At 37.4% G+C, this 27,390-nt stretch overlaps 1 protein-coding gene across 8 annotated transcripts in view; it reads right to left on the bottom strand.

Annotated features, from left to right (window-relative positions):
- YEATS2 (YEATS domain containing 2) overlaps window positions 1–27,390 on the bottom strand; it is an 84,938-nt gene that overhangs the window by 21,858 nt on the left and 35,690 nt on the right. For 4 of the 8 annotated variants that reach the window (XM_081138754.1, XM_081138757.1, XM_081138756.1 and 1 more), the window contains exons 8-19: window positions 27,241–27,352; window positions 23,095–23,139; window positions 20,699–20,879; window positions 17,205–17,444; window positions 15,334–15,492; window positions 13,490–13,593; window positions 11,578–11,685; window positions 10,902–11,084; window positions 3,963–4,221; window positions 3,292–3,453; window positions 1,465–1,625; window positions 535–693 (exon numbers count right to left, since the gene is read on the bottom strand). In XM_081138754.1, the coding sequence (XP_080994880.1) occupies window positions 535–693; window positions 1,465–1,625; window positions 3,292–3,453; window positions 3,963–4,221; window positions 10,902–11,084; window positions 11,578–11,685; window positions 13,490–13,593; window positions 15,334–15,492; window positions 17,205–17,444; window positions 20,699–20,879; window positions 23,095–23,139; window positions 27,241–27,352 (1,873 nt within the window). The remainder of the gene's footprint in view (window positions 1–534; window positions 694–1,464; window positions 1,626–3,291; window positions 3,454–3,962; window positions 4,222–10,901; window positions 11,085–11,577; window positions 11,686–13,489; window positions 13,594–15,333; window positions 15,493–17,204; window positions 17,445–20,698; window positions 20,880–23,094; window positions 23,140–27,240; window positions 27,353–27,390) is intronic. The other 4 variants (XM_081138758.1, XM_081138760.1, XM_081138759.1 and 1 more) reach the window with 3 other exon arrangements.

Raw genomic sequence — 27,390 nt, 5'->3', positions numbered from 1 at the left:
GATTATGATATTCCTTACACAGTTAAAATTCCCTGTCGTTATTCTTTGGCTCATAGAAAAAAAAAAAAATGCTCTAGAAACATGCACCAAACTCTCTGCAGCATTTACTTACTGTATGGATAGTGTGGCTGAAACCACCTTACACTATTCAGAATCTCCTGCATGAAGTCCCTCCAGAGAAAGTTTAGAATGCAGTGTCACGAAAATTTTTGTTTCTTCTAGAAAATATGATGTGATTAGTTTTTCTCTCTCTCACAAATAGTGTGAACTTTATAACTGATCATGCTTCTCGTTTTGCTTTGGCAAATTTTATTAACTATATAGGATATTACTGTTTGCGTATCTAAATAACTCTCTAGTTTTATCTTCTCATTCCACTTAGGTTTTCTCAAATCTCAAGATTTTATTCTTATTTTTCCATACTATTTTATTGTTCATTTTCTTATGTAACCTTAATATCTTTGTAGAAAGAATAAGTTGTAAATATGTAAATAAATGCCACAATCACCGTGTGTGTGTGTGTGTGTCATTTACCTGGGTAAACAAAGTGGTTTTTTGTCCAGAGATGACTTTTAATGTTTGTTGTCCTTGTGCAGAAGATGTGCTGACGCCCAGTGTTCCTTGGACCACTGACCCAGTAGTCAGCTGTTTTCCAGATGTCTGGGGTGATGGCTGGCCAACTAAAAATGTACCCTAAGTTAGAAAAAATAAAGATGTAATCAGTAATTTGTTAAATTCAAATATCTTCCTCTGATCATTTAAATCACAAGGTCCCATGTTACAAGCTACAAGGCTCCCTTATTCTGCAACTCGGTCAAAGTAACTGAAAAGAATGGTGCTCAGCGCCGCTACCAAGTTATCTCCATTTCTCAAACGTTGCACAGTAGTTATGGAGCAGGTGTCGGAAACTCGAGTTTTGTAATCTAATCCTCAAAGCTGGATTCAATCATTCAAACTGATTATTACCCATCACTCTCAATAAAAATGTCTGGAACCAAAATTCCATTACCTTCCTTAGAGGAGAGCCAAGGCTTTGTGACAAAGGGAAAGAAGGTGGAAACCTGGTCCCAATCTTGAATCCAACCTAACTCCAAATACCACAGTCCACAAGCATCTCTTTGGTCACTCCCTTCTGAGAGAACATTCTGAACCGCACATCAATACTGTTTATTACCTCATGGATTTGGGAGGCATGAGCAGAGTGAAAATCTTTCTTTGAGTCAGAAAGATCTGGGTTTAAATCTAAAGCCAGCACTGGCTTAGCAGAGAGGCCTTGGATAAGTTAGTTCAGTCTTTCTGAATCCCTACTTCCTCTTCTCTCAAAACAAAACAAACCCCAAATAATATAGATTTACAACATGGCTAAAATGTCATTATTTGACTCCTGATCCCAGAGCTGTAATGGTAAACCCACTATAATTAAAGGCAGTTTTTAAATAACTGAATGATTTAAAATGACCAGACCTGAGGAGTTTGCTTGAGGATGTAAGATGTGTAAGTCAGGTGCTGGGATATCCCTCCAGGCCCAGCGGGGCTCTGCGTTCCTGCTGCAGCCCCGCCTCCTGCGCTGCCACCACCTCCTCCCGCAGCACCGGCGCTCCCGGCAGCTGAGCCGGACTGTAGGTCTGCAAGTATGATGAATGACAGCAACGTCACGAAGGGTATCAAGCTTAACAGAAAAACAGGTGAGCCCACATTTCCGTTACAGCACCATTCCTCCCCTTTCCTATTGCCCTTCTCCTTTCTCCGACAAGAGCGAGCACTTCCTAGAGTTGAAGAGTGACATCTATTTACTTTCAACTGAATGACAGCCGACTAGTTCAGCTCTGAGTACAATGAAGAACTCACCTTTGACAACTGTTTTGACTTGGTTGTGGAAGATCATGAGAAAATCTGATACTGACATTTTTAAACCACATATTGGTTTTAATCAACACTTCAATGTGCTCAAAGACATGCTTCCAAACTTTTTGGCATTTGGTTCAATTTCAGTGAAACTGCTGGAATTTAGTGTAATTTTACAGTGCTCTCTCTCTCCTGTTTCCCCACCCACCTGGAAAAAATTAAGACATTCTTCATATTTATGACGACTCTAAGGTCCCGTTCTTTTTTCCTTTTCAAATTCCACTTTAAAGCCCTTGGACCCTTTTTACTTCCCTTTTTGGAACATACTATACATTAACTAAAATCTAAGTAGCTCTCTGATGAATTCCAGAATAGTTATATTGTCCTTGTCTTACATACGTAACTTTCTATATACCACTGATTAGGTACAAGGGAAAAAATATCAGGGTGAGAAAATGGAAATTACCATTAGTGTCAATAAACAAAATGGTGATTCGCTTACACACTGCATTTTGGCAAGAATGGCTAATTTCTGATGAACTTGATTGCTGTACCAATTGTACCTCTGATTCAGAGGGAAATAATTCCTTTGACCTTTTACTTTACAATACTACTCAAATTGTTTTTTTCTGTTTGTCAAAGCAAAAGTTTATACAAGTGTAGATAAACCTCTTAACTTCCTTGGGGCTTTAGGACATTCATTTAGGCTGAGCCTGTATGTCTCTTTCCATCTTCAAACCTAGTAAACTTAAGAAGCCTATCTAAACAATGGCAAGCAGAGACCCTTGATTCCAGTCCTATTTCTATCTCCTTTAAAATAAAAATAAGGCCCGGCTCAGTGGTTGAGCATTGACCAAGGATCCAGGAGATTGAGGTTCGATTCCTGGTCAGGGCACATGTCCGAGTTGTGGGCTCGATCCCCAGTTGGGGGCGTGCAGGATGCAGCCAATCAATGACTTTCTCATCATTGATGTTTCTATCTCTCTTTCCATCTCTCTGAAATCAATAAAGTTATATTAAAAATAAATAAATAAAAATTACCATAAATAAAATAAAATAAAATTAGGTTCCAGCTACTGGAAGTAGACAAAACTTCTCCCCAGGTATCACATTTTCATTTACCACTGAAAGGAAGTTCTTTCTTCATTTACAGTTCACACAGACAGCTTTCTCCCAACAAAACCATTCCTATTCAATGTAATCTGTCCCTGATCCCAAACTCTGAGTAGGTAAACCCAAAATAAGAGTGCTACCTCCTAAGGCCATGATTATTTAAAGCCAATTCTAGTTAAATTATGCATGTTTTAAGTGCATTTGGGCAAATACTACCATTACACCACCAGAGCCATGGAAATGCTTCCTGAAACAGGTAAAAACTGCTCCTCTGGTAGGTGAGATGAACATACCCAGTCAACCAAGAACCAAATAATAAAATGAGGGACTCACTAGCATTGTTGGTGGCTCGTAGGATGGCTCCTTGAGGGATCAGCAGCAGTTTTCCTTTCCCTGAAGGGTTCTTGCTGTTTGTTGTAAGGTAGAGTTTAGTGCCAGGTGGCAAATTTGCCAAGTTGGCCAAATTAGTGGCTGGTAGCTGTAGTGTTGCCATTACTAAATGGTTAAAAAGAAAAGAAGAAAAACAGTAAGATAAAATGGAACTTAGGACACTGCCATCTCTAAAATTAAAGCACAGAGTAATAAAATACTTATTAAAAAGTGCTAACAAACAGTAACTCCACAGTTTATTTTTCAGATGTACAATGCTTTAGAGGCAGATAAATATTTTGCCTTCATAGAAACAATTCATCAAACCTAAAACATACTGAGGTGTTTAAACATTTGTTTGGTAGAGAATGCATTAGTTAAATATTTCAAAATGACCATACCAAGTTTTAAGTCTAAAATACAACCCAAAGTGGAGATGAGGAAAAATGAGAATTATTCTTCAAATCTGAAAGTAGTATCATAAGAAGTACCCTCTATTTTTATTATTACTGCTCACACACACACATCCCTTACTAGGTTCTCCTAGACAAAACCAAATACCAAATAAAATCACTAGCAAAGAATATTTTGGTAGGCACTGCTTGCTGAAAGGGTCCCCAATTAGTATTAGTTACCTGAACCCTGAGATCCACTCTTCTGAGGGCCAGCAGCAGTGACCTGAGCCTTGGTTAAGGTTTGCACTGGCTGAGCGACAATGGTTCCTCCACCTCCACTCACAATTGCTTTGGCAACTCCTTGGGTCACAACTTGCTTTGGACCAACTGCCTTGGTGACGGAAGAGCTGGCCTTGGCTACCAGGATTTGGCCACCGCTAATTGCCACAGCCTGTTTCACTGTTGAAGGTAAAGTAGACCCAACTGGCACCCCAACAACCTGTTCAAAACAGAGGAAAGTCCAGCAGTGCTTCTTCTCATAGAAACAGAACAGTCCCTGTGTTCTAGCAAAGAACAAAGCAGTCCTAGACATAGTACATGGAGTCAACTCAATGCAAAAATGCAACCTATGACAGGTGTGAACAGCAGCAATATTTCTTACAGTTTGGATATTATTACAATAAAAGGTGATGATGGTTTTTCTCTGAACTCCATCTACTATCTATTATTTATTTTAATTATAAAAAGTAATATGTGTTTTTATAGAAAATACAGAAATGTCTGAAAAAATCCTACTCGTTCAGAAAAAAAACCTCTTAAAATTTTTAGTGAATTTACTTCCAATTCTTTTCAATATTCATTTTAAAACAGATTAGGATCACACATACAGTTTTGTTATTTTTAAATCTACATCATATCACAAGCATTTCCCAGTTATTACTTTTCGAAAACATTTTCAGATAACCAAATAATAATATATTAGAATACATATACCATAATATATGTAAAGACCTTACAACTGTATGGATGTTTAGGTAATTTTAAACTTGACGTTATGAAAAATGTGCAATCAACATTCGCATATATGAACTATAAACTACACTACAAAAATTTAAATATAAACTCTTCTGTAATCCCTTCTATATTATCTCCACCTGAAACGACTATTTCTTCATCTCTAGAACTCCTAACAACTCATGTCACCTCTTCCAACTGATTTTTTTCCTTCCAACTAACTTTTAAGAAGTTATCTTTTTCTATATACTTCTAATCTTTCCTTTCCTAAAGGTAGACTTTTAGTTAAAAATGAAAAAGTGTAAACAAAAAAAATATTTAATTGAATTTTTTAAAAAAAACCCACTACCCAAATTATGAAAGTTAGAAATATCTGGTTCTGAAAATACTGCAAAGTGAAGTCTTCCACAGTAAGAAAATACTACAGAGCTCTTTTAACACAAACAGTAGGATGTTCCATTAGAAGAAACGATTTAATTAATGGCAAAGTGGGGTGGTATCTCCCACTGCCCAGTTCTTTATTTCAGAAAAAGAGCTTCTCACCAAAAACTAGATTAAAAGATTTTTATAAGAATGGCAAAAGATCTGCCTTCAAAAGGCAAAAAAGATAAAGTAGAAAGTACATTTACCCATTAGATTAGAGGGGAAAAATTTAGAAGTCTGAAAACACCAAGAATTGGCTAGAGGATGTGAGAAAACAGGAGCTTTTTTCCAGTGCTTGTAGAAAAGTCAATTTATACAGCCACTCCAGAGAGGTACTGGCATATCTAATAAAACTAAAAATTCACATAAACCATGTTGTAGCAATTTTACTTTTAGGAATATAATTGACCCCTAAACACTGGGGTTTTGAGTTCCGACACCCCCAGGGTCGTAAAACCCAAGTATAACTTCTGTCTCCTCCAAAACTTAATTACACCAGTTGTCCCTCGTATCCACGGGGGATTGGTTCCAGGAACCCCTGCAGGTACCAAAATCCACAGATGCTCAAGTCCCCTATGCAAAATGGTGTAGCTCAGTCAGCCCTTTGCATCTGTGGACTCCCAACCACAGATCAAAAACAGTACAGGTATTTGTTTAAAAATATCTGCGAATAAATGGACCTGTGCAGTTGAAACCCATGCTGTTCAAGGGTCAACTGTATCTTTTATGTAAATCTTCAAACACATGAACATTATATGTTATTTACGGCTGTGTGTTTACATAATAGAAGTATGGACTAAAAAGCTACAAATCCAAATTCATGATAGTGTTGCTTTTGTAAACAACAAAGTGGACTTCAACTTTATCGGTCATGTTTTATTTGGAGAAGGAATAATTTAAATGAAATATGAACATGTTAATTTAGGGTGGAGGATATGTGAATATTGATTATATTATTCTGTGTATTTTACTGAAATTTAGAATCTTTCTAAATTAAAAAGTAATAGTATTGCTTAAGACGTGGAACAAAATGATAAATCATATACAACTGATAAATGGGATTTTAAAGTTAAATAATTACTAAGTCATACATGGTTTCTTTTCAAAGAATATGAATATAGAGAAATACCCTTGCCATGTGTTTGGATAATATGACTGATGTAAAGAAAATGGTCCCCTAATCAAATGGTATGAACCACAGTGTACTATAAAGGAAAGAGTACAGGTTTTCTAGGTAGTCAGACCTGGTTTCCTAGTTTTGTTTCATCAGCTAGTAGCTGGGTAAGTTATTTTAACCTCTTTGAACTTTAGCTTTAGACACCTCATCTATAATATTTATCTCATAAGATTAAGAGGCATAAACGAGAATAAGTTTATAAAATGCCAAGCCAACATGGCGTACACAGTAAATGACAGCTGCTGCTAACCAGGCACTCATTATTAACTAAAGAATGGTAATCTATGAAATTCCATGAAGACTCAATGGATAGAGAGAAGAGAGCCAAAGGATAAGCATTTGTCAGTGTCTTCAGCGTTTGTCCAGAGCACAGGACTTTGATCTTAAACTCCAGATTGTTAGTCAAAGGGAAATTAAAGTACATAACATCTGGTCTCTGTTTTAAAATATTCTAGGAAGAGAAGTAAGATTAATAAAATGCTGATAATTGTTGAAACTGAGTAATGGGCAATGGGATTCATAATAGTCTCTCCACTTTTATGCACATTTAGAAAGGAGGGAAGGAAAGAAGGAAGGAAGAAACAAAAGAATCAAAGAACCAATTTTTTAAAAAGCAAGTTAACCTAGAATGGAGAAGAGAAATTTTCCCAGCTATCCTGACTTGGTTAAAACAATTCCTTACGGTTATCCAAATCTCTTTATTCTGACGGTATAAGCCTCACTCTGCAGGCAACAGAGTGTTGTTGTGGCTTCAGAGCTGGGAAGGTCATTCCCCCTAGACGTGTGGAGATGTAAAAACTCTTCTTACTAATCAAGAAGTTTTCTGTGCATTCTTAAAAAAAAAAAAAAAAAAGTTTCTTGCCATGCTGGTGTTGCTCAGTGGTTTGAGTGTAGACTCATGGACCAAGAGGTTGACAGTTTGATTCCCGGTCAGGGCACATGCCCGGGTTGCAGGCTTAATGGCCCGGAGGGGGCATGCAGGAGGCAGCCGATCGATGATGTTTCTCCCATTGATGTTTCAATCTCTCTATCCCTCTCCCTTCCTCCCTCTCTAAAAATCAATAAAAAACATACCTAAAAAAATTTTTTTTTAAGTTTCTTAATAGAAAAACAGTTCTGGGATTTAGGAGAAACTGCCAGTTAAACCCCAATATTCATTCTTTGCTTCTCTCTCATAGTGACAGAGCCCCCAATTTTCAGCTAGGGTTACTGAAAATAGAATACTGACTATGTACCCCAGCCGCTGCACAAGTAGGTGGGCCATCTGATTTCTGGCTAAAGGCACATGAACAGAACTGATGAGTGCAACTTTTGGGTTACGTTTCTCCCCTCCCCCTTACTCTTCTCTCTTCCCGCTGGCCAGAAATGTGAACGTGGTAGCATGAGATAAAGTAGCTATCTTAGCCCACAAGCTGAAAATCAAATTTTGTGAATGACAGAGCAACTAATTATAAGTCTAGATTCTTGAAAATTGTGGAATCAACACACCAGAACTGCCTACTGGTCTTTTATGTATGAGAGAAATAAATGTATTTAAGCCTGATTTCTTGATATTTTGGTTACAGCAGTTGAACTTTTTTTTCCCTAAGATAAGTCTTCACATTTCTTAAATATATCAAATTTTCTAACCTATTGCATAAGCTAAATTACACATAATCTATTTTCATGTTCCTAAAGAAAGCAAAGTTCTTAAAAGGAAATAATACATACATATTGGACCTATTTTAATTTCTTTCCCCAAATTCCATGCATCTGACTTGCTTTCCCCTCCTTGTGCCAACCCCTATCCTCACAATTGCTTCAAAATTTCCAGGATATGATGTAATCTCTCCCAGAGCCAAATAAAAACGTGGTATCCAAAATTGGCCACAGGAGGGCAGTTTTTATTAGCAAAGCTTATCCACTATGATCACAGCACTTACAAGATAAACAGCTCCTCCTGTCTTCTAAAAAAACCAAGAATGAGGAAGCTGGTTTTCTACTGGGGGAATCTACACACAGCTGTCTGTGGACACCACAAGGAATGCTCTCAAGCAAGACACTATAACCCCAAATTAGTTTTGATTTTTTTAACAATATAACATTTTGGCCTAGAACCTTCTCTGTATTCCTAATTTCCTTCTAGTTTTACATAGCAGACACCCCTTATTTTGTATTGTTATAAATATATCACTTTGATTTAATGTTCTATTTCTGCCTTTCCTGTGCCCTTTACAGACCTTTGGCAAGTCAGCAAGATTCTGTGATTTTTTTCATCCAGACACTGAAAAATACAGCAATTACAATTTAGTACTCAATGATAATAACTATTACCATGGTACTCATGCACGTTTACAGAGGGCTCATCCCTGGTTACGTACATTAGCTACTATCATTTACTGAGCATCTGCTCTGTGCCAGGTTCTTTATATACAATGGTCTCTAATTATCCTACAACTCTGAAAGACAGAGGATATTTTTCCAGATAAACCTGCCCAGGTCACATCAGTAATTAGTGGCCGAGGTGTGAGATTTGTAACAAGCTCTAGTCCAAAGCTCATGTTCTTTTTACTATACTCACTGCTTACTTCCCACATGAACCCACTAATTCCTGTTCCTTCTCATAGCAAAAGCAGTACCTCTCTCTACTTTAATGAAAAAGATACGCTGTGTTTTTATTGTGCCGAAGCTGTATGGAAGGTAAAACAACATCATTTTGTTCACCCTTCTGCTCTCCAGTTTCTAGGAATGTACTTCAGCAGTAACCAGGGACTCTCTGTACTTGCAGATAGCTCCTTATCTCAAGTTCAAAGCATGAACTAAATTTCCTGGACAAAGAGTGATGTCTTTTCTCATGCTCTACTGCTTCTTTCCAGTTCTTTCACTTTCTCCTGTGGCTTTTCTTTTTAGGTGCCTTTAAACTTTATTCAGGGCATTCTAGCACAAACCCCTCCACTTCCTCTTAGTTTTCACTGCCATTAGGTAGGTGGCAATGTGACAAGAAAGCCAATACAGTTGTTCGGCATTACTGGATGAGTGTATTAGCAAAATACAAAGTGGCACAGAGTGGAAACTAACTTCTCCTGAGCTTCTGAGCATAAACAGCAATGCTATATTAATTCAAAACCTAAATCAATAATATCGTGTATCTCCAGGTAAAGCAAAGTAGATTTTGAAGAATATATAGGAAGTGTCTGTGTAGGAAGTCCGCATGACAATAATGTGCTCACTAAAGGACATTAGCAAAATGCTTGCCCCTGACCAAAACAATAGAGGGAGATTAGGACGCAGTTGACGCACCTGTCTTAGTGATTCTGGTTACGGAAGCCACAAAGTCAAATGTGATCATGTAGCTCAGTGGTTCCTAAATTTGCCTAATCATATGAGTTAGCAGGGGAGCATTTGAAAAATACTGATTCCCAGGGCCCCCAAAGAAGATTCTGATTCAATAAGTTTGAGATAGGGGCCTAGGTATCTACGTTTTTAATCACCAGATGATTCCTATGACCAGGTAAGTTTGGGAAGTAGTTAGTGGACTCTTACAGATTTTAGAACCCCCTATATAACACTATAAATTTTTATCTCATTCCATCTGTAGCTATCTAAACTATCTGAAATGTCTAAAACTTTTTTAAAAAACACATGTCTTTATTGATTTCAGAGAGAGGAAAAGAGGGGGAGAGAGAGAAAGAAACATCAATGATGAGAGAGTCATTGATCGGCTGCTTCCTGCATGCCCCCAACTGGGGATTGAGCCCGCAACCCGGGCATGTGCCCTGATTGGGAATCGAACCGAGATCTCCTGGATCCCAGGTCGATGTTCAAAAGCTGAGCCATGCTGGCTGGGCAAACCTTTTTCTATTTTAAAGTATTCCTCTCAAAACAATTCACTCTCCCTAGGTAGGCTGGCTCTAAAGTTGAAAAGCAAACACTTCACATAATGTTCTTAAGAGAATATATCTGCCCAAAAAGTAAGATAATTTAACTCAGGATGTTCTAAAAGCATGTTTAGATTACAGATAATTTTAATTAGTTCTGGAATGAGGAGTTTTGGGTTCAAATTATGTTGCTTATTAGCTGTAGGAAAACATGGATCGATGTGCAATTTTACAGTTCTCCCAACACATTAATTCTCCATACCTCCAAATTATAAAGAAAAGAAACTGTTCAAAGAGCCAAGAATCAAAGAGATCACACAGCCTGGACATCAGAGGCAAAAACTATAGCACTCTCCTATCAGAAATAAACAAGTAAAACAGTAGACCTTGGTCCCACTTTAGATCAAATCAGGAGCAAAGCTGTGTCCATGAAGTCAGTCACCTTCACTGCCAGAGGTAACACTGTGACCTTTGCCTCTTTGACTGTTCAGGGACCCTCTACAACACATGCTCCTGCTCCTGTCAATGGTTAATTACTGTACGATGGATTTCACATTGACTGACTTGCTTTTCCAAGGGGGCTTTTCATCTACAGGTTTTTCTGGGATCAGCAACCCTGTCACCCTATATCTTTTCAGCACTTGTCAATTATTTAAGCAAATAATGGTCATTTCCTTGTTGACCTCCCCATCCCCACCCAACACAAACCTTGGAGGGCTGAATCTTGGGTGACTGGGCAGTCCCTTCTCCAGCAGTTATGACCTGTTTTTGAGGGGACACAGCTATCATGTGACCCCCTTTCACAGTCACATACTGAGGGAGTGGTGACTGGCTGGCAGCTCCTGTTGTGGGCACGTGAGAGGCTTCACCAGGTTCCTGTTTGATGATTACCTTGCAACAAACATGATAATGATACTGAATACACATCCCAAGGAAAAAAGCTACTAATATCTGAATCTATTCTGTTTGCAAGAAGGAATTCATAAATAGATGAAGCTTGGTCTGTAGAGAATGACTCCACCAGGATAAAAACACTGCATGAAGATAGCCCATAGCAGCTACTAAAAGGACCAAAAGTAGGATCTGGACTTGATCCTGTTTATCTGCAACTCAACCTAGTCCTTTTAGACTCTGGCAAACTGGCAGCAGAGAGAAACGGACTGTGCTCTCTGAAGTTCCCATCTCACTGGGCTCCCAGGGCTGCCCTGTGGACGCCATGGAATAAACAGAAGCATGTCTCCAAAGCAGGATCTGGTCTTAGAACTGAGCTCAATGAAAAAATTACATGTTGTGGGATAGTGTCACTCGACTCCAACATGCCACAAAAAAGACTAGGCAACATGACCATATTGACTTGTAGGATAATCCCCTAAAAAATACTCACTTTTGTGAAAGCTCCAAGTCCTCCAGTTATAGGTTTGGGGCTCTGAACCTTAGGGTGACTCCCAATTGGGCAAAGAGGTGGCATAGACGCAAACAAAGACTCCTCCTGCTGTGAATGTAAAACACACAGTGTAAGATTAAGGTAAAATGCATGATTTCAGATACTCTACAGTCACTTACATTTAATACAGACCTGTGACATTCTCTAGCACCATAAACCAAAAACCAAACCAAAACAAAAAGCCCGAAACTCTTTGGGGTCTTCCAAGCCTCCACACCTGCATTTTAATATTATTTTAGAAACCAAATGCAAAGAAAGGCTATTAACTTGGCAGAAACCTACTCATCTGTGCCCCACGTATGCTGGAAGACGCCTATCATACTACCTCTGATATTTGGTTGACTCCCTGGTTTCCATTTCTAGTATCCCGCCAAATGGTAAACTATTAAACGAGAGGCACTATGTCTTTTCTATCCCTAGAGCCTGGGCACTAAGTAAGTAAGTGAATGAATCAGGCAGTTACAGTGTTTCAGCACATACACCCTTCTAATCGTACTCATGACTTGTTTTGTTATCTGTACTCAGAATAAACATCCAGTACATGGGAAAATTTTTCAATAAGCACTTAGAAAACAAAACAATAAAAAGAACTTGAACAAATAGCAAACGCAAAGACAGCAAAAGTCAACATTCAAAATACTATCATTTGTCTCCAATTCTCAAATACAAAATGCAAATCTTGGAGGCAAGTTGTCATAAAAAAATGTTAGGGGCAAGAAACAAAGTTAAGAAAATTGCCCGTGTAATGAAAAGATCATCAACAAGTATTGAGAAAAAGACTGGCAAAGAATTAAGACTTTGAAGGGAATTATTACAATTCAGGCATTTGTGTAATACAGTGCTCACAGATTACACTGAATTTAGAGAAAACCTTGCCTTAGACCAGGAAACTATTTTGTATCATCACCATTAAATGCCTAAAAATAAGAAACACTTCGTTATGCTAGCACTAGTCATGTAAGGGATGATCTCAGAATTCTTGGGAATTCTCACACAGGAGTTTAAACCTCAAAAGCTCTAGCCTGAAGGGCAACCATGACAATGATAAATAAGTTGAATAACTAACTAAACAGCAGGAACTGCCTTTGTTAAACAGTGAGCAGACAGCTAGCACCTTGAGCTGAACAAGTCAGAGGATACTGGGAATTCCAAATCTCAAAGGGCTTACTACCTGAAAATTTTTAGATAAAAATTGTGGAAAAGAGGAATTATTTTCTTTCTTTCTTTCTTTTAAAATATGTCTTTATTGATTTCAGAGAGAGGATGGGAGAGGGAGAAAGAGAGCTGGAACATCAATGATGAGAGAGTCATTGATTGGCTGCCTCCTGCACACCCCCTACTGGAGATCAAGCCAGCAACCCAGGCATGTGCCCTAACCAGGAATCAAACCATGATCTCCTAGATCACAGGTCGATGCTCAACCGCTGAGCCACACCGGCCAGACAAAAGGAATTATTTTCAAGTAACCAAATGACATGTGGAAAAGGAAATAAGGAAATATATTTACTCTTTATTGGTGCAAATATAGGAAAAAAGGAATGTATTGTCAAATGAATATTTTCATAAGGAAAAATTTATAACAAAGCTGTCCCCCTCACCCAAAAAAGAGGTCGTCTCATCATAGTAAGTTTTCAAATAGACACTGGATAACCAATTGACAGAAGTGTTGAGAAACATTTTCTACACTAGGAAAAGATCAAGGGAAGGTATAGAAGTCTGGAATAAGATGATCATCAAGATACTTATTAGCCTGAAGGTTGTACTTTATGAAGTTTGCAATATCAACTTACTGTTGAATTCAAACATACTGTCTTTAAAACTAGCAAAGTGCAATAATGCAATAGAGTGTTACCTTGACAGTAGATGTTACAAAACTACTTCCATGAATTTTAGGAATAGGGGAACCTGTTCCTTGGGAGGCCTGAGATGCAGTGGAGAGCTTGTTTGTAGGACTTCCTGTAAGCAAGGCAGATGTAAAAATAAAGTATAAACAAAAGAAAATTTGCAAAATGGAATTTTAAAGCATTTTCCACCACCCTCCCTTTCCCCACTATTTATTTTTCATTTTTAGGGTTGAAAACTTAGAATCCTGAAATTGTTACAGAAGAAACACTTAAGGACTTGTCCTACAAAGTTTACCACTTTACTAACCTGAAAAGGGACAAGAACCTAGTAAGGATGTGTGGAATAAATAAAGTAAATAGACATAATATATACTCTGCTACTTATATAAAAAGATGCTGTAACATAATAGAATTGGTTATTTAACAATGTGCCAAAATGTATACATTCAAGTGAATGCTGGTCCCTTCAAAGTAGTTTCACTACAAGGTTATACCTATTTGAAAATACTGCCAACATCAAACATTTTATACTCCATCTGTACAACTGCCTTTAGGGTCTGATAAAAATAAGTCACATTGTCTACATTCAAAAATAAGTCAAGACCTTGCCCAGCTGGGCATGGCTCAGTGGCTGAGCATCGACCCAGGATCCAGGATATCCCAGTTCAATTCCCGGTCAGGGCACATGCCCGGGTTTGTGGGCTCCATCCCCAGTTGGGGGCCTGCAGGAGGCAAGCGGTCAATGATTCTCCCATCATTGATGTTTCTATCTCTCTCTCCCTTTCCCTTCCTCTCTCTGAAATCAATAAAGATATATTTTTAAAAAAAATAATAAGTCAAGACCAAAAACGGTATTTGATCTCCTGTCCATGTACCAAACTTGGTCTGCAAAGATGTTTGGCTGGTTGCTAAAACTAAATATCCTCAAAGCATACCTTATTTGGCATCCCAAAGTATATTCAAAAGGCCCTTAGGTAATTTCTGAAAGTAGCTTTTAAAGGAGTTCCATAATTACAATCACTGTTAAAGGAACCAACTTTTCCCCAAAAACCTACTTGGAACAGCCCAACGCACATCTGCATGTGTTAAAATCAAGTATTTGGAAAAAAAAGTTTCATTACCTTATAGTCATCTCTCTTATTTCATTTCTCTTTTTATTATTTCTCTTAATTAGAAGTGAAAACTACAGGAAAGTTCACACTTATGAACATGTGTTTAAATAGTTTAATTGAAGGGAATAAATAACGCCAGTGAAAGTACTTAAAAAAAAAACAAACCACACCTGAAAAGCAGTCTGTAGTTACATGAGATTATGACAAACATGGAAAATCCAAAGCCTCTGTATTCTTCCTATTAGCGTTTTCTTTTTATAATGGTAGGGTACACTTTTCTCTCCACACACAAAATTTATCTTATTCACAGGAAAGTAAAGATGACTTTTTTATTTGACTGGGGTGATATATATATGGCTCACAAAGTTATTCTGGTACTAAAGCTTAATTTGGAAAAGTTAATAACCACATTGCTTGCAGGCCCAAAAAGAATGTCTTTCAAATGAAATAAAATCAACTCTCTCTCTCTCTTTTTTTTCTTTTGGAAAATTAATTATGACTCATTTTTAATCTTCAGAAACTAGAAATAAAACTTAAGTAAATTCCTAAAAATATTAACTTTTACAAACAGTACATCTTCCCTCAGAGAAATAGCACTGGTGTTACTCTCATATATCCCCTCCTCTTGTTTATGGATAGAGAGTTCATTCTCTCATTATATGGCTACTAAGTCATGCTAGGATTTCATCTTTAGAAAAGATCAAATCTTTGGATCGTATAAATATTGATCAAACACACACCTGTAGTGGGAGTGGTGGCTCCAATAACCTGCCCTGGCTTGTCCATGATAACATAAGGGTTACTAATAACAGAGCTGGCAGTGCCTTGCTTCACATGGACTGGAGTGGAAGTTGGGGTTCGAGGCAATGGTGATGGACTTGGCGTTGATATGGGGGAACCTTTATTAATTAAAAAGAGAAACAAATAAACTAAACAAAATAGATATATCCAACCTATCTAAGAAGATGCTGGGAGATAATGAAAGAAGGGCAGGGCTGCCAGGACAAAGGTGCCAAATTGGGAAAAGAGAATGAGACTGTATGTTTCAGGTACTGAGCAGCAGCAGCAGCAGCAACAGTGTAGCTGAGGCCAGGGACTAGTGTGCTTCGCTGACTACAGCCTTATCCTGGACCAGCAGCATGAGCGTCATCATCATCAGGGAGCTTGTTAGAAACGGATCCTGCCGTCCTACCCCAAACCTACCGAATATAAATCTATATTTTAACAAGTTCCCCTGTAGGAACATTAAAGATTAAAAAGCAGTTATTTACATAACAGTGTGAAACTACTGAATCCCTAGATTATAAATCTCTTAACAATTTAGGCAGGTTGGTATGATTCGAAAATTAGGGAGGAAATTAGTAAGTTTACAGTTGGACTTAGGAATCTGGAGTCTTGATTTGCAATTAATTTCCAATAGAAAAATATGAAATTCACCCACCCGAAACAAAAGTCTCTGTCAATACTGTCACAGTCACAATCCAGAAATTCATGTTCCCACAGAATATGCTCAAGGTTACCAATGTACCATTAAACATCCTCTATTGTTTTCTATTGATTAAATTTGACATCCATGAATCTCTCTAAACTTCAAACCAATTTATACACTCAGCCTCTTCTACCTCTGAAGCAGCAAGTTTCCAAGTGCTTCTAACAGGTGGGTAAAATTATACATTCTTTACTTCTCTTCAAACACTTGGATCATATTTCTGCTTAGTTTTCTATTTTTAACACCAAAGACTCCCTTTCCCCCCCTTCATTTAAGTACTTATAGAAGCCTCACAGTGCCTAAATATTTCTATTGACTCTGTTTGTCTTTTCTGAGGTGGTACGACCAAAACCATAAAGTGTATTCCTACTAATAGTTTACCTCACATAAATGTGAAATTGTCATGAGGCAATGGACAATTCAACTTTACTGAGAATAGTAGAAATGAATACTTTTTCTCATGTGGTTAGAGTATAAAAGATATTTCAACTCCAAAGGCCTGTACATTTTTTCTATTACTAGTTGCTCCGGTTTCCATATATAATCCCAAAACATAATTCCTACTTTAAATTCAACCATAATCCTAGCAAACATTTTACCTGTGCTGATTCTAGGAGATAAAAATTTACCTTTTTGAACTGCCTCATTCAAAAACTGTTTCCATGCAGCCCTAGCCAGCATTGCCCAGTGGTTAGAGTGTTGGCCTGTGCACCTAGCGGCTACAGGTTCGATTTCCCAGTCAAGGGCACATACCTGGGTGCAGGTTCCCCTAGTCGGGGCATGTGTGGGAGGCAACCAATTGATGTGGCTCTCTCACACTGATGTTTCTCTCTCCCCCCCTCCCCCCTTCCCACTTTAGAATCAATGGAAAAAATATCCTTGCGTGAGGATTAACCAAAAAGAAAAACACAACCAAAAAACCTGTTTCCATATAGATGACTTTTGTTTTTGCTTCATAACACCTTTGCTTTGCTAATCAAAAGTGATTAGCTCACTTGTTAAATACACAAAAACCCTGCTTAGAAGAACTACAAAACATTTTTTTTATAAAAGCCACAGTATTTTGGTTTGTCATTCCAAAAATTTTTACGCACATCAACTTTACACACATCATCTGTATACCTGAAACAATCTTGCAGCTCATCGTGATAGGCTGGAAGGACTTCCCAGGTGACTCAGGATTAGGAACCTGATTCTGTGGTACGATCTTGCAGCTTGATGCTATTGGCTGAAAAGCTGAATTGCCATGAGAACAAAACATAACTTTCTGGGCTGTTGTCATTTTGGTGGGTGTCCGTTCCAATGCAGATGGCAAAGAATAAAATGTAGTGTGTCTCTCAGTTTCAGTACTGGCTGGGAATCCTGCTTGAAATGACACAGGCAAATTGATAAGTCATTAATCCCTTTGAAATAATAAAATCTTACCACTGTGGGAAAAGAATGAAACAATAAAAATCCCTTTTCATTTCAACAACCACTTAAGACATTTACTAGTAAAATAAATACAATCCACAGTATTTATTATCCCTTTATACATTTTTCGGTGGCGTGTTAAAAAACAAATTTCAACTGAGTAAATTTTACAGATTTTATTTATTCATGAATCAAGCAGCATCCAATCTAGCAGTCAGAAAGGAACTCCCAGGAGCTGTATAAAATGAAGGACTTTTAGAGGCAGAAAAGAACAGGAACAAGGAAGTTATATGAGCGAAAAGCAGACTGGCTGCCTTAAAATCACCTTTCTTCGGGCGGGACGGCAGGGGTCTATCAGGCAGATTACCTATCTAGTGCTGATCAGGGGATTCCTGATTGACTGGTTTAAGATTCCATTTCTGGGAGAGGCTGAAACTATAAGTAAGTTTCAGTTTGGTGACATGAAGCTTGGCATAAGTGACCCCATTTGGGACCTGTTGTATTGTTTTTCAACAAATGTAAATATGCCTCAAATCATATTTTGTTAAAGTGTTTCTTTAAAAAAATTAGAAAACCTATTAACTATAAATAGTATACAAGTTCATTATGTTCTCCTATTTTTTATATACAAATTGAAAACTGTTTAAATTAGAGAAGAGGAAAACTCAAAAGATGCATTCACGCCCTGGCCAGTGTAGCCAGGCTGGTTCCCTGCACCAAAAGGTCACAGATTTGATGCCCGGGTTGCAGGGTCAGTCCCCAGTTAGGGTGTGTACAGAAGGCAACTGATCAATGTTTTTCTCTCTCTTCCTCTCTAAAATCAATAAAAACATTTTTTTTAAAAGCATTCACTTAACCTAATGATGTCCTGTCTTATCAAATGCCCATAAAGAAGATATAACCGAAATTTAAAGAGGAATGAAGTTGAGATTTTATAAAAGAACTAAAATATTAACATCACATTAAAATGTAGTCTAAGAGATTAAACTAATACCATTTAGAGTCAATTTTATTTCTTGAAGTCATATAAGTGAACACTTAAATACTTAAATATTTATTTATAATGAATCTTACATTTTAAATAAGATTAGATATTTAATATTTAAGTTTCTTGTTCACACAATCAGGAACCAGACCAGAATTAGAAGAAACTACTATAATATCATCAGGGAATAAAAATTTAATGCTTTTTAACTCCTGAAAAAAAATTTAATTTTCTTCCACCTAAAGACCTGACAAAATTCAATGTATTTCTGTATTTACTATATATAATCATAAAATGGTTTAAAATACATGGTATCTTTAATTAAGATCTAGTACATGAAAGAATTATAACTCATTAAATTAGTTGCAATTCACTATATTTAATAAAAGGGACTGAGTGCAATGATAGGTTGGAAAGAGACATTAAGATCTATGCTCCAGGCCGGCCAGTGCAGCACAGTGGTTGGGCATCGACCCATGCACCAGGAGGTCACTGGTTGGATTCCCAGCCAGGGCACATGCCTAGATTGTGGACTCAGTCCCCAGTAGGGGGCGTGCAGGAGACAGCCAATTGATGTTTCTCTCTCATCAATGCTTCTCTCTCTCCCTCTCCCTTTCTCTCTCTCTAAAATCAATAAAAACATACATATATATATATATATATTTAAAATCTATGCTCCATGAGACCTCATGGACATGAACAAGCGTGGTGGTTGCTGGGGGTGAGATGGGGGTGGTGGAAGAGGGCATAGAGGGGATAAATGGTGATGGAAAATTTTTAATTTAATTAAAAAAAAAAGAAAAAAAGATCTATGTTCCATGACAGTGATGATGCCGAACACAATCACATCACAGGGTTGTTCTTGGATAGTTATTTATAGTTTCTCCATGTTGAGACCAATAAGTAGTAGTTTTTCCATTAGTGAAAAAGGTTCATACAATTTAAGAATGCGGCTGTAGCCCGGCCAGGTGTGGCTCAGAGGTTGAGCACTGACCTAGGATTCAGGCGATAATGGTTCGATTCCCGATCAGGGCACGTGCCTGGGTTGAGGGCTTGATCCCCAGTGGGGGACATGCAGGAGACAGCTGATCGATCAGTGACTTTCTCATCATTGATGTGTTTATTTCCCTCCCTCTCTCCCGATCTCCCTTCCTCTCTCTGAAATCAATAAAGATATATTTTAAAAAAAAAAAATTAAAAAAAAATTTGGCTGTATTTATCTGCTTAACTTTAATTATAAGAGTTCCCTAAGATGTACTGAAAAGCCTTTTATTAAGGTAGAAACAGGTCCTTTCTCTTATCTTTGTCATACTTTTAATGCCTATCTTCTCTCTAATATAGCTGTTAAAATATCCACATTCTCCTCCAGTAAGACAAATCTAAAAACCTAAACTAGAGCAGAAATTCAGTTTTGATATGCCCCAACCTCATGGACTTTGATAAGCTTTACTTTTCTTTGAAGTCTCAAGAGACAAAAGCATTTAACAGAGAAAATGGTTTTACAAAGTTTGTGCTGTAAAATCCAACATTAATACCGCATAATTAGAACTAATGTTTTGTTAGGGAATCATCCCGTTACAGGAAATGTTAATGAGTTCATTTACCTCATGAGGAGGCAGGGTGACCTTATTTATCATTAGTGTATCTCACAGTGGAAGAGATTTTGTTTCTCCCTGCTTAGCTATAACTAAGACTTGTGTTCAAGTCTCCTCCCCTAATGCATATACAGGTTTGTTAACTGATTTTTCCAATTCACTATTATTAATTTGATGTTCTGTTCTATTTTATCATGTGCGAAGAATAGTATCTATTCCTTAATAAACAATCTGTTACACTTAATTAAGACTTGTGGCATGGTCTAGTTTGCAACACTGATTTATTCAAGTATGTCCTGAAGAGAAGGAATATAGCTTTTTGTTGAATCTACAAAAATAGCAATACAGCCATAAAAAATAAGGGTAATTTCTATTTAAAAAATTGAATGCTTTTTAGTGAGTTTTGTATTCCTACAAAATGTTAGTAGAACTTAATGAAAGATATTTTCTGAGAAGAGAAAGCATTTGGGCATTTTTGTAACAGGACAATATAGTAGAGGCAACATGCCTACTTATGGAAATTTTCCATACACTCTCGAAGGCAGCAGTTCAAAATCATGTTAAGCAAATGAGAGAAAGGAATGCCCCAGAATGACTCCCCCATACAAGGAAAAATATATTACCCTTTTCCACAGAAGAATCAGGTACTGGCTCATGTGACTGCTTTACTGGTGAGGAAGCTTTCACTGGGGCTGGAATGGTCAAAGGCAAAGATGGTGGGGCATCAGAGATGTCTGACTCGGAGGACTGAGGGTAAATGGGGTCTTCTCCAAGTGAATGCCGGTGGAGCTCAACATCCACTACCTACAAAATTGGACAATAACTGGGCTCATGAATTCATCACAAGTGTGCCAGAAAGTCCCAAACCTTCTAAGAACATGGTACTCTAAGAGATGTGACAAATGATTTCTAAGCATATTTCAAAGGCAATTTCAATCTCAACAACTAAGGATTATCCCAGAATATAATCTATTCTGGCTTAATAGATAATTAGTAAAACCAATCATAAAAACTACGGTCTTTCCACTTGTTTCAATGTCTTAGGACACACTTCCCCAAAATCTTTGCAATGTCTGCCTTTCTCACCATTAGGTCTCAATAAAATGTCATCTTCTCAGGCCTTCCCTACCCAGCCCAGCTAAAGCAACTCTCTTGTCCCCCAGCTACTCTCTCCTCTTTATAGCACTTATTTGTAAATGAAACCTTATTTGCTTTTATGCTTACTGTATACCTTCTGCCCATTCTTAACAGAACTAAGAATATTTGAGAGTAGTAGCTATCTTGTGCAGAAATCTGTATCCCCATTGCCTGGACCAGTGCCTAGCATAGACTATGTGCTCAATAAATATCTACTGATGTAACACAAAGTATAACTAGCTAATTATAGCGGCTACTGCTGATATATAATGAATTCCAAAAAGGGGGGTGGAAAGAAGAGAAAAAAGGAAGTTGGAGGTCTCATACCACTTCCAGGTTTTAAAACTTACAAAGCTATAAAAATAGTGTGGTACTGGCATAAAGAAAGACATATAGACCATTAAAATTGAATGCACCTTCACATATACTGTCAATTATTTTTGACAGGATGCCAAGACCATTCAATGTGAAAAGGACAATCTTTAACAAAATGGAACTGAGAAAACTAGATATCCACATGCATTAAGAATGAAGGTGGAGAGGGGTGGGATGGGGTGGGATGGGTCACTGGGGAGAAAAAGGGACATCTGTAATATTTTGAACAACAACAACAAAAAGAATGAAGGTGGATCTTTACCTTACACCACATACAAAAATTAATTCAAAGTGGATCAAAAACCTAAAACAACAAAATTCTTAGAAGAAAATACAGGGGCAAAGCTTTATGACATTGGATTCGGAATTATTTATTGAATATGACACAAAAAACATGCAACAAAAGAAAAAACAGATACACTGAATTATGTCAAAACTAAAAACTTTTGTGCATCAAAGAACACAGTCAACAGAGTGAAAAGATAACCCATATAATGGGAGAAAATATTCGTAAGCCATATATCTGATAAGAGACTAATATCAAGAATAGTGAGGGAACACCTAAAACTCAGTAACGAAAAAGCAAACAACTCAATTCAAAAATGGGTAAAGGATTTGAAGACATTTCTCCAAAGAAGATACACAAATGGCCAATAAATGTATGAAAAGGTGCTCCACATCAATTACCATTAGGGAAATACAAACCAAACCCACAATGAAATACCACCATACACACCCATTATGATGGTTACTATAAAAAAGATGTAAAACGACAAGTGCTGGAGAATTGGAACCCTTATGTACTGTTGGTGGTAATACAAAAGTGCTGCTGCCATGGAAAACAGTGTGGCAGTTGCTCAAAAAATTAAAAACAGAATTACGGTATCATCCAGCAATCTCACTTCTGGGTATCTATCCAAAAGAATTAAAAGCAAGGACTCAAACAAACAGATCCACATTCTTAATATTCACAATAGCCAGAAGAAGTAAACAACTCAACTGCTCACTGACAGATAAATGGATAAACAAAATGTAGTCTATACACACAATGGAACACTATTCAGCCTTTTTTGGAAGGAAATTCTGACACATCTATAACATGGATGAACCTTGAAAACATGCTAAGTAAAATGTACCAGTTACAAAAAAACAAACACTGTATGATTCCACTTATACAGTATCTAGAGTAGTCAAATTCATAGAGACAGAAAGTAGAAGGGTGGTGCCAGGGGCTGGGGGAAGCGAAGAATGGAGAATTATTGTAAATGATTTCAGTTTCAGTTTTCCATGAGGATGACAGCAATGACTGCACAAAAATGCGAATATATTTAATAACACTTAGCTGTACACTTAAAAATAGTAAATTTTATCACAATTAAAAAATAAACAAATAAGGGGATTTAAATGTTTTTTAAAATTTAGCACTCATTTTTTTCCTAACTAAAAATGAAGATCAATTTTCAGTATATATTTGTTCCCAAATAATACTATAGGGGGAAAAACCTACCGTCTCTGCTCCAAGAGTCTGCAAGCCAGTGTAAGTTCTATCCAGCTATTTAAAAGACAAAAGGAAGAGTTAAGTTTCACTGTGTTTACTTATAAATACAATCTTATCTAAAACCTCTTTCACCACAAGTCTTCATACTATAGGATCTACTTTTTCATAACTATCAATTCATCACTTCAACAAAAACCCTCTTAATATTCTGGGGGAAAATTGAGTAAAATTAATATAAATAACCTCAGACATATAGGTAGTTATTATACTTTTAATTTAAACTATACACTTCTAACAACCCATTCTAAGGACAATCTAAAAATGGAGGAAGTTTTACACAAAAAGATGTTTACTACAGCATTATCTATGACCACAAATAAGAAAAGCAATATAAATGTCCAGCAATGGAGGGATGCTTAACAAGTAAACCATGGACCAGCAATTTGTGAAATATTATGTAGCCACTTAGATGATGTTTACAAAGACTATGTAAAAATATTTTAGGCTACATCATTTTCATATTCTCCAGTAAATAGAAATAATAGCCTCTCTGAAACCTGCATTGGCCTATGGTTCATTTTTGGGACCACATTTTAAGGGAGACGTTGGTAAAACAGAACTGTTAACACGTGGCAAGAGGAACTGGAAAGCATAGCATAAAAGAAACGTTACAAGAACAGGTTTTGCCTGGAGAAGAAATGACTCAGGAGAGTTATGAATGCTATCATTAAACATTTTTAGGATTATTTTTTAAAAATATTTATTGATTTGAGAGAGGAGGGAGGGGAGGGAGAGGAGAGGGAGGAAGAGAGAGTGAAAGAGAGAGAGAGAAACATCAGTCCATTATCCCACTCATCTATGCATTCACCTGTTGACTCCTGCATGTGCCCTGACCGGGCATCAGGGCAACTCTCCAACCGAGCCACCCGGTCAGGGCACATTTTTAGGGTTCTTACAAAACAAAACAAAATCCTGTTCTATAGTACTCTAGAAATCAAACTAGGACAAATAAGATCAAGGTTTTTAAAAAGGCAACTTTAGGTAAATTTATGAAAGAATCTTCCAAACATTTATTTACTAAATGAATGAACGTGTTGTTCTGGGAATTACTGTGCTGCATGGTAACTGTTGAGAAGAGGTCAGATAGCAACTACCTGTCAGGGATGCAGAACATGGGAATTTCATACATTCTGGGCACTTTAAATTTTACACAACTGTTAACACTTAGACTATTTAGTATTTAATGTAACGATTACAGTATTAACTATAAATTGTTGTGTACTAGAGAATTCTGAATACAGAGAGATCAGTATGGACTTAGCTACCCAAGGAAAGTTATTGGAACTTGAAGAATGGAAAGAATTCAAACAGGCATTCCAGGAGGGGAAGAGTAGGAAAGAAATCACGAGAGAAGGCCCAAGGCATTTCCATTTCCGGATAAGAGACTGACCTGGCTGGAGTAGGATGCTCATGCAGAGGATTAATGTGAGATAATTTAGGGGAAGTGTGTTGAGTCAACATGTGAAGAGCCCTGGATAGTAGGCAGGGGAGTATGAACTTAAACAACAGGAATTCAATCAAGGTTTCTCAGAGAAGAATACTGTAAAAGTTCTAGTTTAGGAAGACTCATCTGATGGTGGCGTGCAGAATGAATGGAGGGGAAAGAAGACAGATTAGAATTAAAGAATCTAGTCAGGAGACAGTAAAAGGGTAGAATATAAGAAAGACTATGAAGAATAATGGTCTGCAACGAAATGAATATTCAGAATGAAAGAGGAAGCATCAGAGATGGCTGAGGGTTAACAGAAATAACAGGGAAAGTGATATCCAGTCCAAACAAAAATCACATTGTCACAATATAGGTTAGTTTAAGGTCTTAAGGCCAACTGATACATGATAAACAGTAAAATTAAATTTTCCAAAAACATGACAAGAAATGCTTTCAATACATCATTTTAAAATACTGTGTCTCAATCCCCCACCAGGAATTCTAAGTGATACAGACAATACAGTATGTGTGAAAACTATGCAAACAACTTCCTTTATTTTAGGAATAAGGCTGGGCCCAGTGCAAGATAGGATGGTAGGTGTGGTGCTTAAAATAAAAGGAATGCAAAACTAATTTAGACCTTCTTCCAAGTAAGCGGGGCCATGTTTTGCCCCTCTGGACAAAGTGGCTATAAGTTATTTGGTTTAAGTCTTCTCTGAGGTCATAAAGTAATCTAGTCTCACAGTAACTTCTAGAAAATAATTTGTTGGGGGGTTTTTTTGTTTCTTAAAAAATATATATTTATTGATTTCAGAGAGAGGAAAAGAGAGGGAGAGAGAGATAGAAACATCAATGATGAGAGAATCATTGATCCGCTGCCTCCTGCACACCCCCGACTGGGGATGGAGCCCGCAACCCGGGCATGTGCCCTGACCGGGAATCGAACCCTGATCGCCTGGATCCTAGGTCTACACTCAACTGCTGAGCCACACCCGGCCGGGCTAGAAAATAATTTGTACATGAAGTTAAGCAGTGCTGTCTCACAATGGGTGTGTAACAAGCAATGAAGGGCAAATTTCAGCATGCCTAAAGGCTGAAAGGTGTATTTGTAGAACAAAGGGAACAGAAACAGAATTCTGCAGATGTAGTCAGATTCATTTAGTTCAATTCTGGGAATCATTGATGGAAACAATGTGGTAAGCCACAAGTAAGGGTGTTTTGGGAGAAGTTCAACATTAGGAAATGTATATAAAACTACTATAGAGAGGGCCTAGAGGAACGTTTAAAAAATGGTCTGTCTTCCAACTATAAAAGGTAATTGGGTATATATATATATATATATTTTTTTAAATATATCTTTGTTGATTTTAGAGAGGGGAAGGGAGAGGGAGAGAGAGAGAAAGAAACATCAATAATGAGAGAGTCATTGATTGGCTGCCTCCTGCACGCCCCCTGCTGGAGATCAAGCCCACAACCCAGGCATGTGCACTGACTGGGAATCGAACCCCGATCGCCTGGATCCTAGGTTGACGCTCAACCGCTGAGCCATGCCCGGAAAGGCTGGAAAAATACTTTAAAAAAAAACACACAGAAAAAAGGGTAGGGGAAATAGCCTACAACATCTTACTTCAATTATGTACTCCAACATTTTGGTATATTTCTTTTGTTTTATTTAAACTGTGGTTGACCTCATACTGTGCATATACTTTTATACCCTGTACTTTTTGCTTACTATATAATGGTAATTTTTCCTCAGGCACAGAAAACACTTTGTGAAATATAATTTATAACAGCTGCATAATGAACCATGTGGATATATCAGAGAAGGATTTTTGACAATACAAATCAAAGTATTACAACTGAGCAGGTGGCTCAGTTGGAGCATCATCCCGTACACAAAAATTGAGGGTTTGATTCCCAGACAGGGCACACATCTAGTTTGTGGGTTCAATGGGGCACATTTGGGAGGCAACCAATCAATGTCTCTCTCTCACATTGATGTTTTTCTCTCTCTCTCTCCCCCCCTCTCTAAAATCAATAAACATATCCTCAAATGAGGGTAAAAAATAATAATAAATAAAGTATTACAACCTTCTATAGGACTTTACATTTTCTAAAACCTGTTCACTTCAATCGTTACCCTTAGGAGAGGAACATATTCTCTTTCCTTATGAGATAAACAGATAAGGCTTATTACAGTAACTCCTCAAAGTCGTTGATAGTTTCTACGACTTTTTAAGAAAACACAGTATAAGGAAACCAAATGATACAAACAAGAGTGAAATTCTTATGACATCTCATCATTATAATGACATTGAACAAAATGTTATTTGAGGACTTTCTGTATTTGCCTCATTTTATAGAAAAGTACAATTTTTAGAAACAGATCAGTCCTAGGTAACACAGTAACAGTGTGTTCTGGTCAGAAATTCAAGTGTTCTGATTATCTGATTTAAAGAACACACATTCAACTGTAAAGCGGCCCCTTTCCCAACCTTCAGAGGACAAAGGAGTATTGTAGTAGTAAGGACAACACACTCAAAAAATTGTATCCTGCTTCCACTATCATTTGCCTGGCCACTTCTCTCGGAAGGCCTAATCTACTATTCTTAGTAACAGGTAAAAGAGATATTTCATTTCCGGGGAGCAATGTTTTGTTATAATACCTTCAGATTATGTATGATATCTATCCGCTTGTTCTGGCTGTCCTTAAAGTGAACTTGAACTCTGACAGGAAACTCACCCCAGCCCCTTCTGGTCAGGTGAAAAGGAGGCTCTCTATGGAAAAGCAGACATTAACACATTAATTCATGTGT

The sequence above is a fragment of the Miniopterus schreibersii genome, assembly GCF_964146895.1.
Source record: "Miniopterus schreibersii genome assembly, chromosome: 5".
Lineage (NCBI taxonomy): Eukaryota > Metazoa > Chordata > Mammalia > Chiroptera > Miniopteridae > Miniopterus > Miniopterus schreibersii.
Note: the sequence above shows the minus strand (reverse complement) of the source record. Positions and strands in the feature narration are given on the sequence as shown.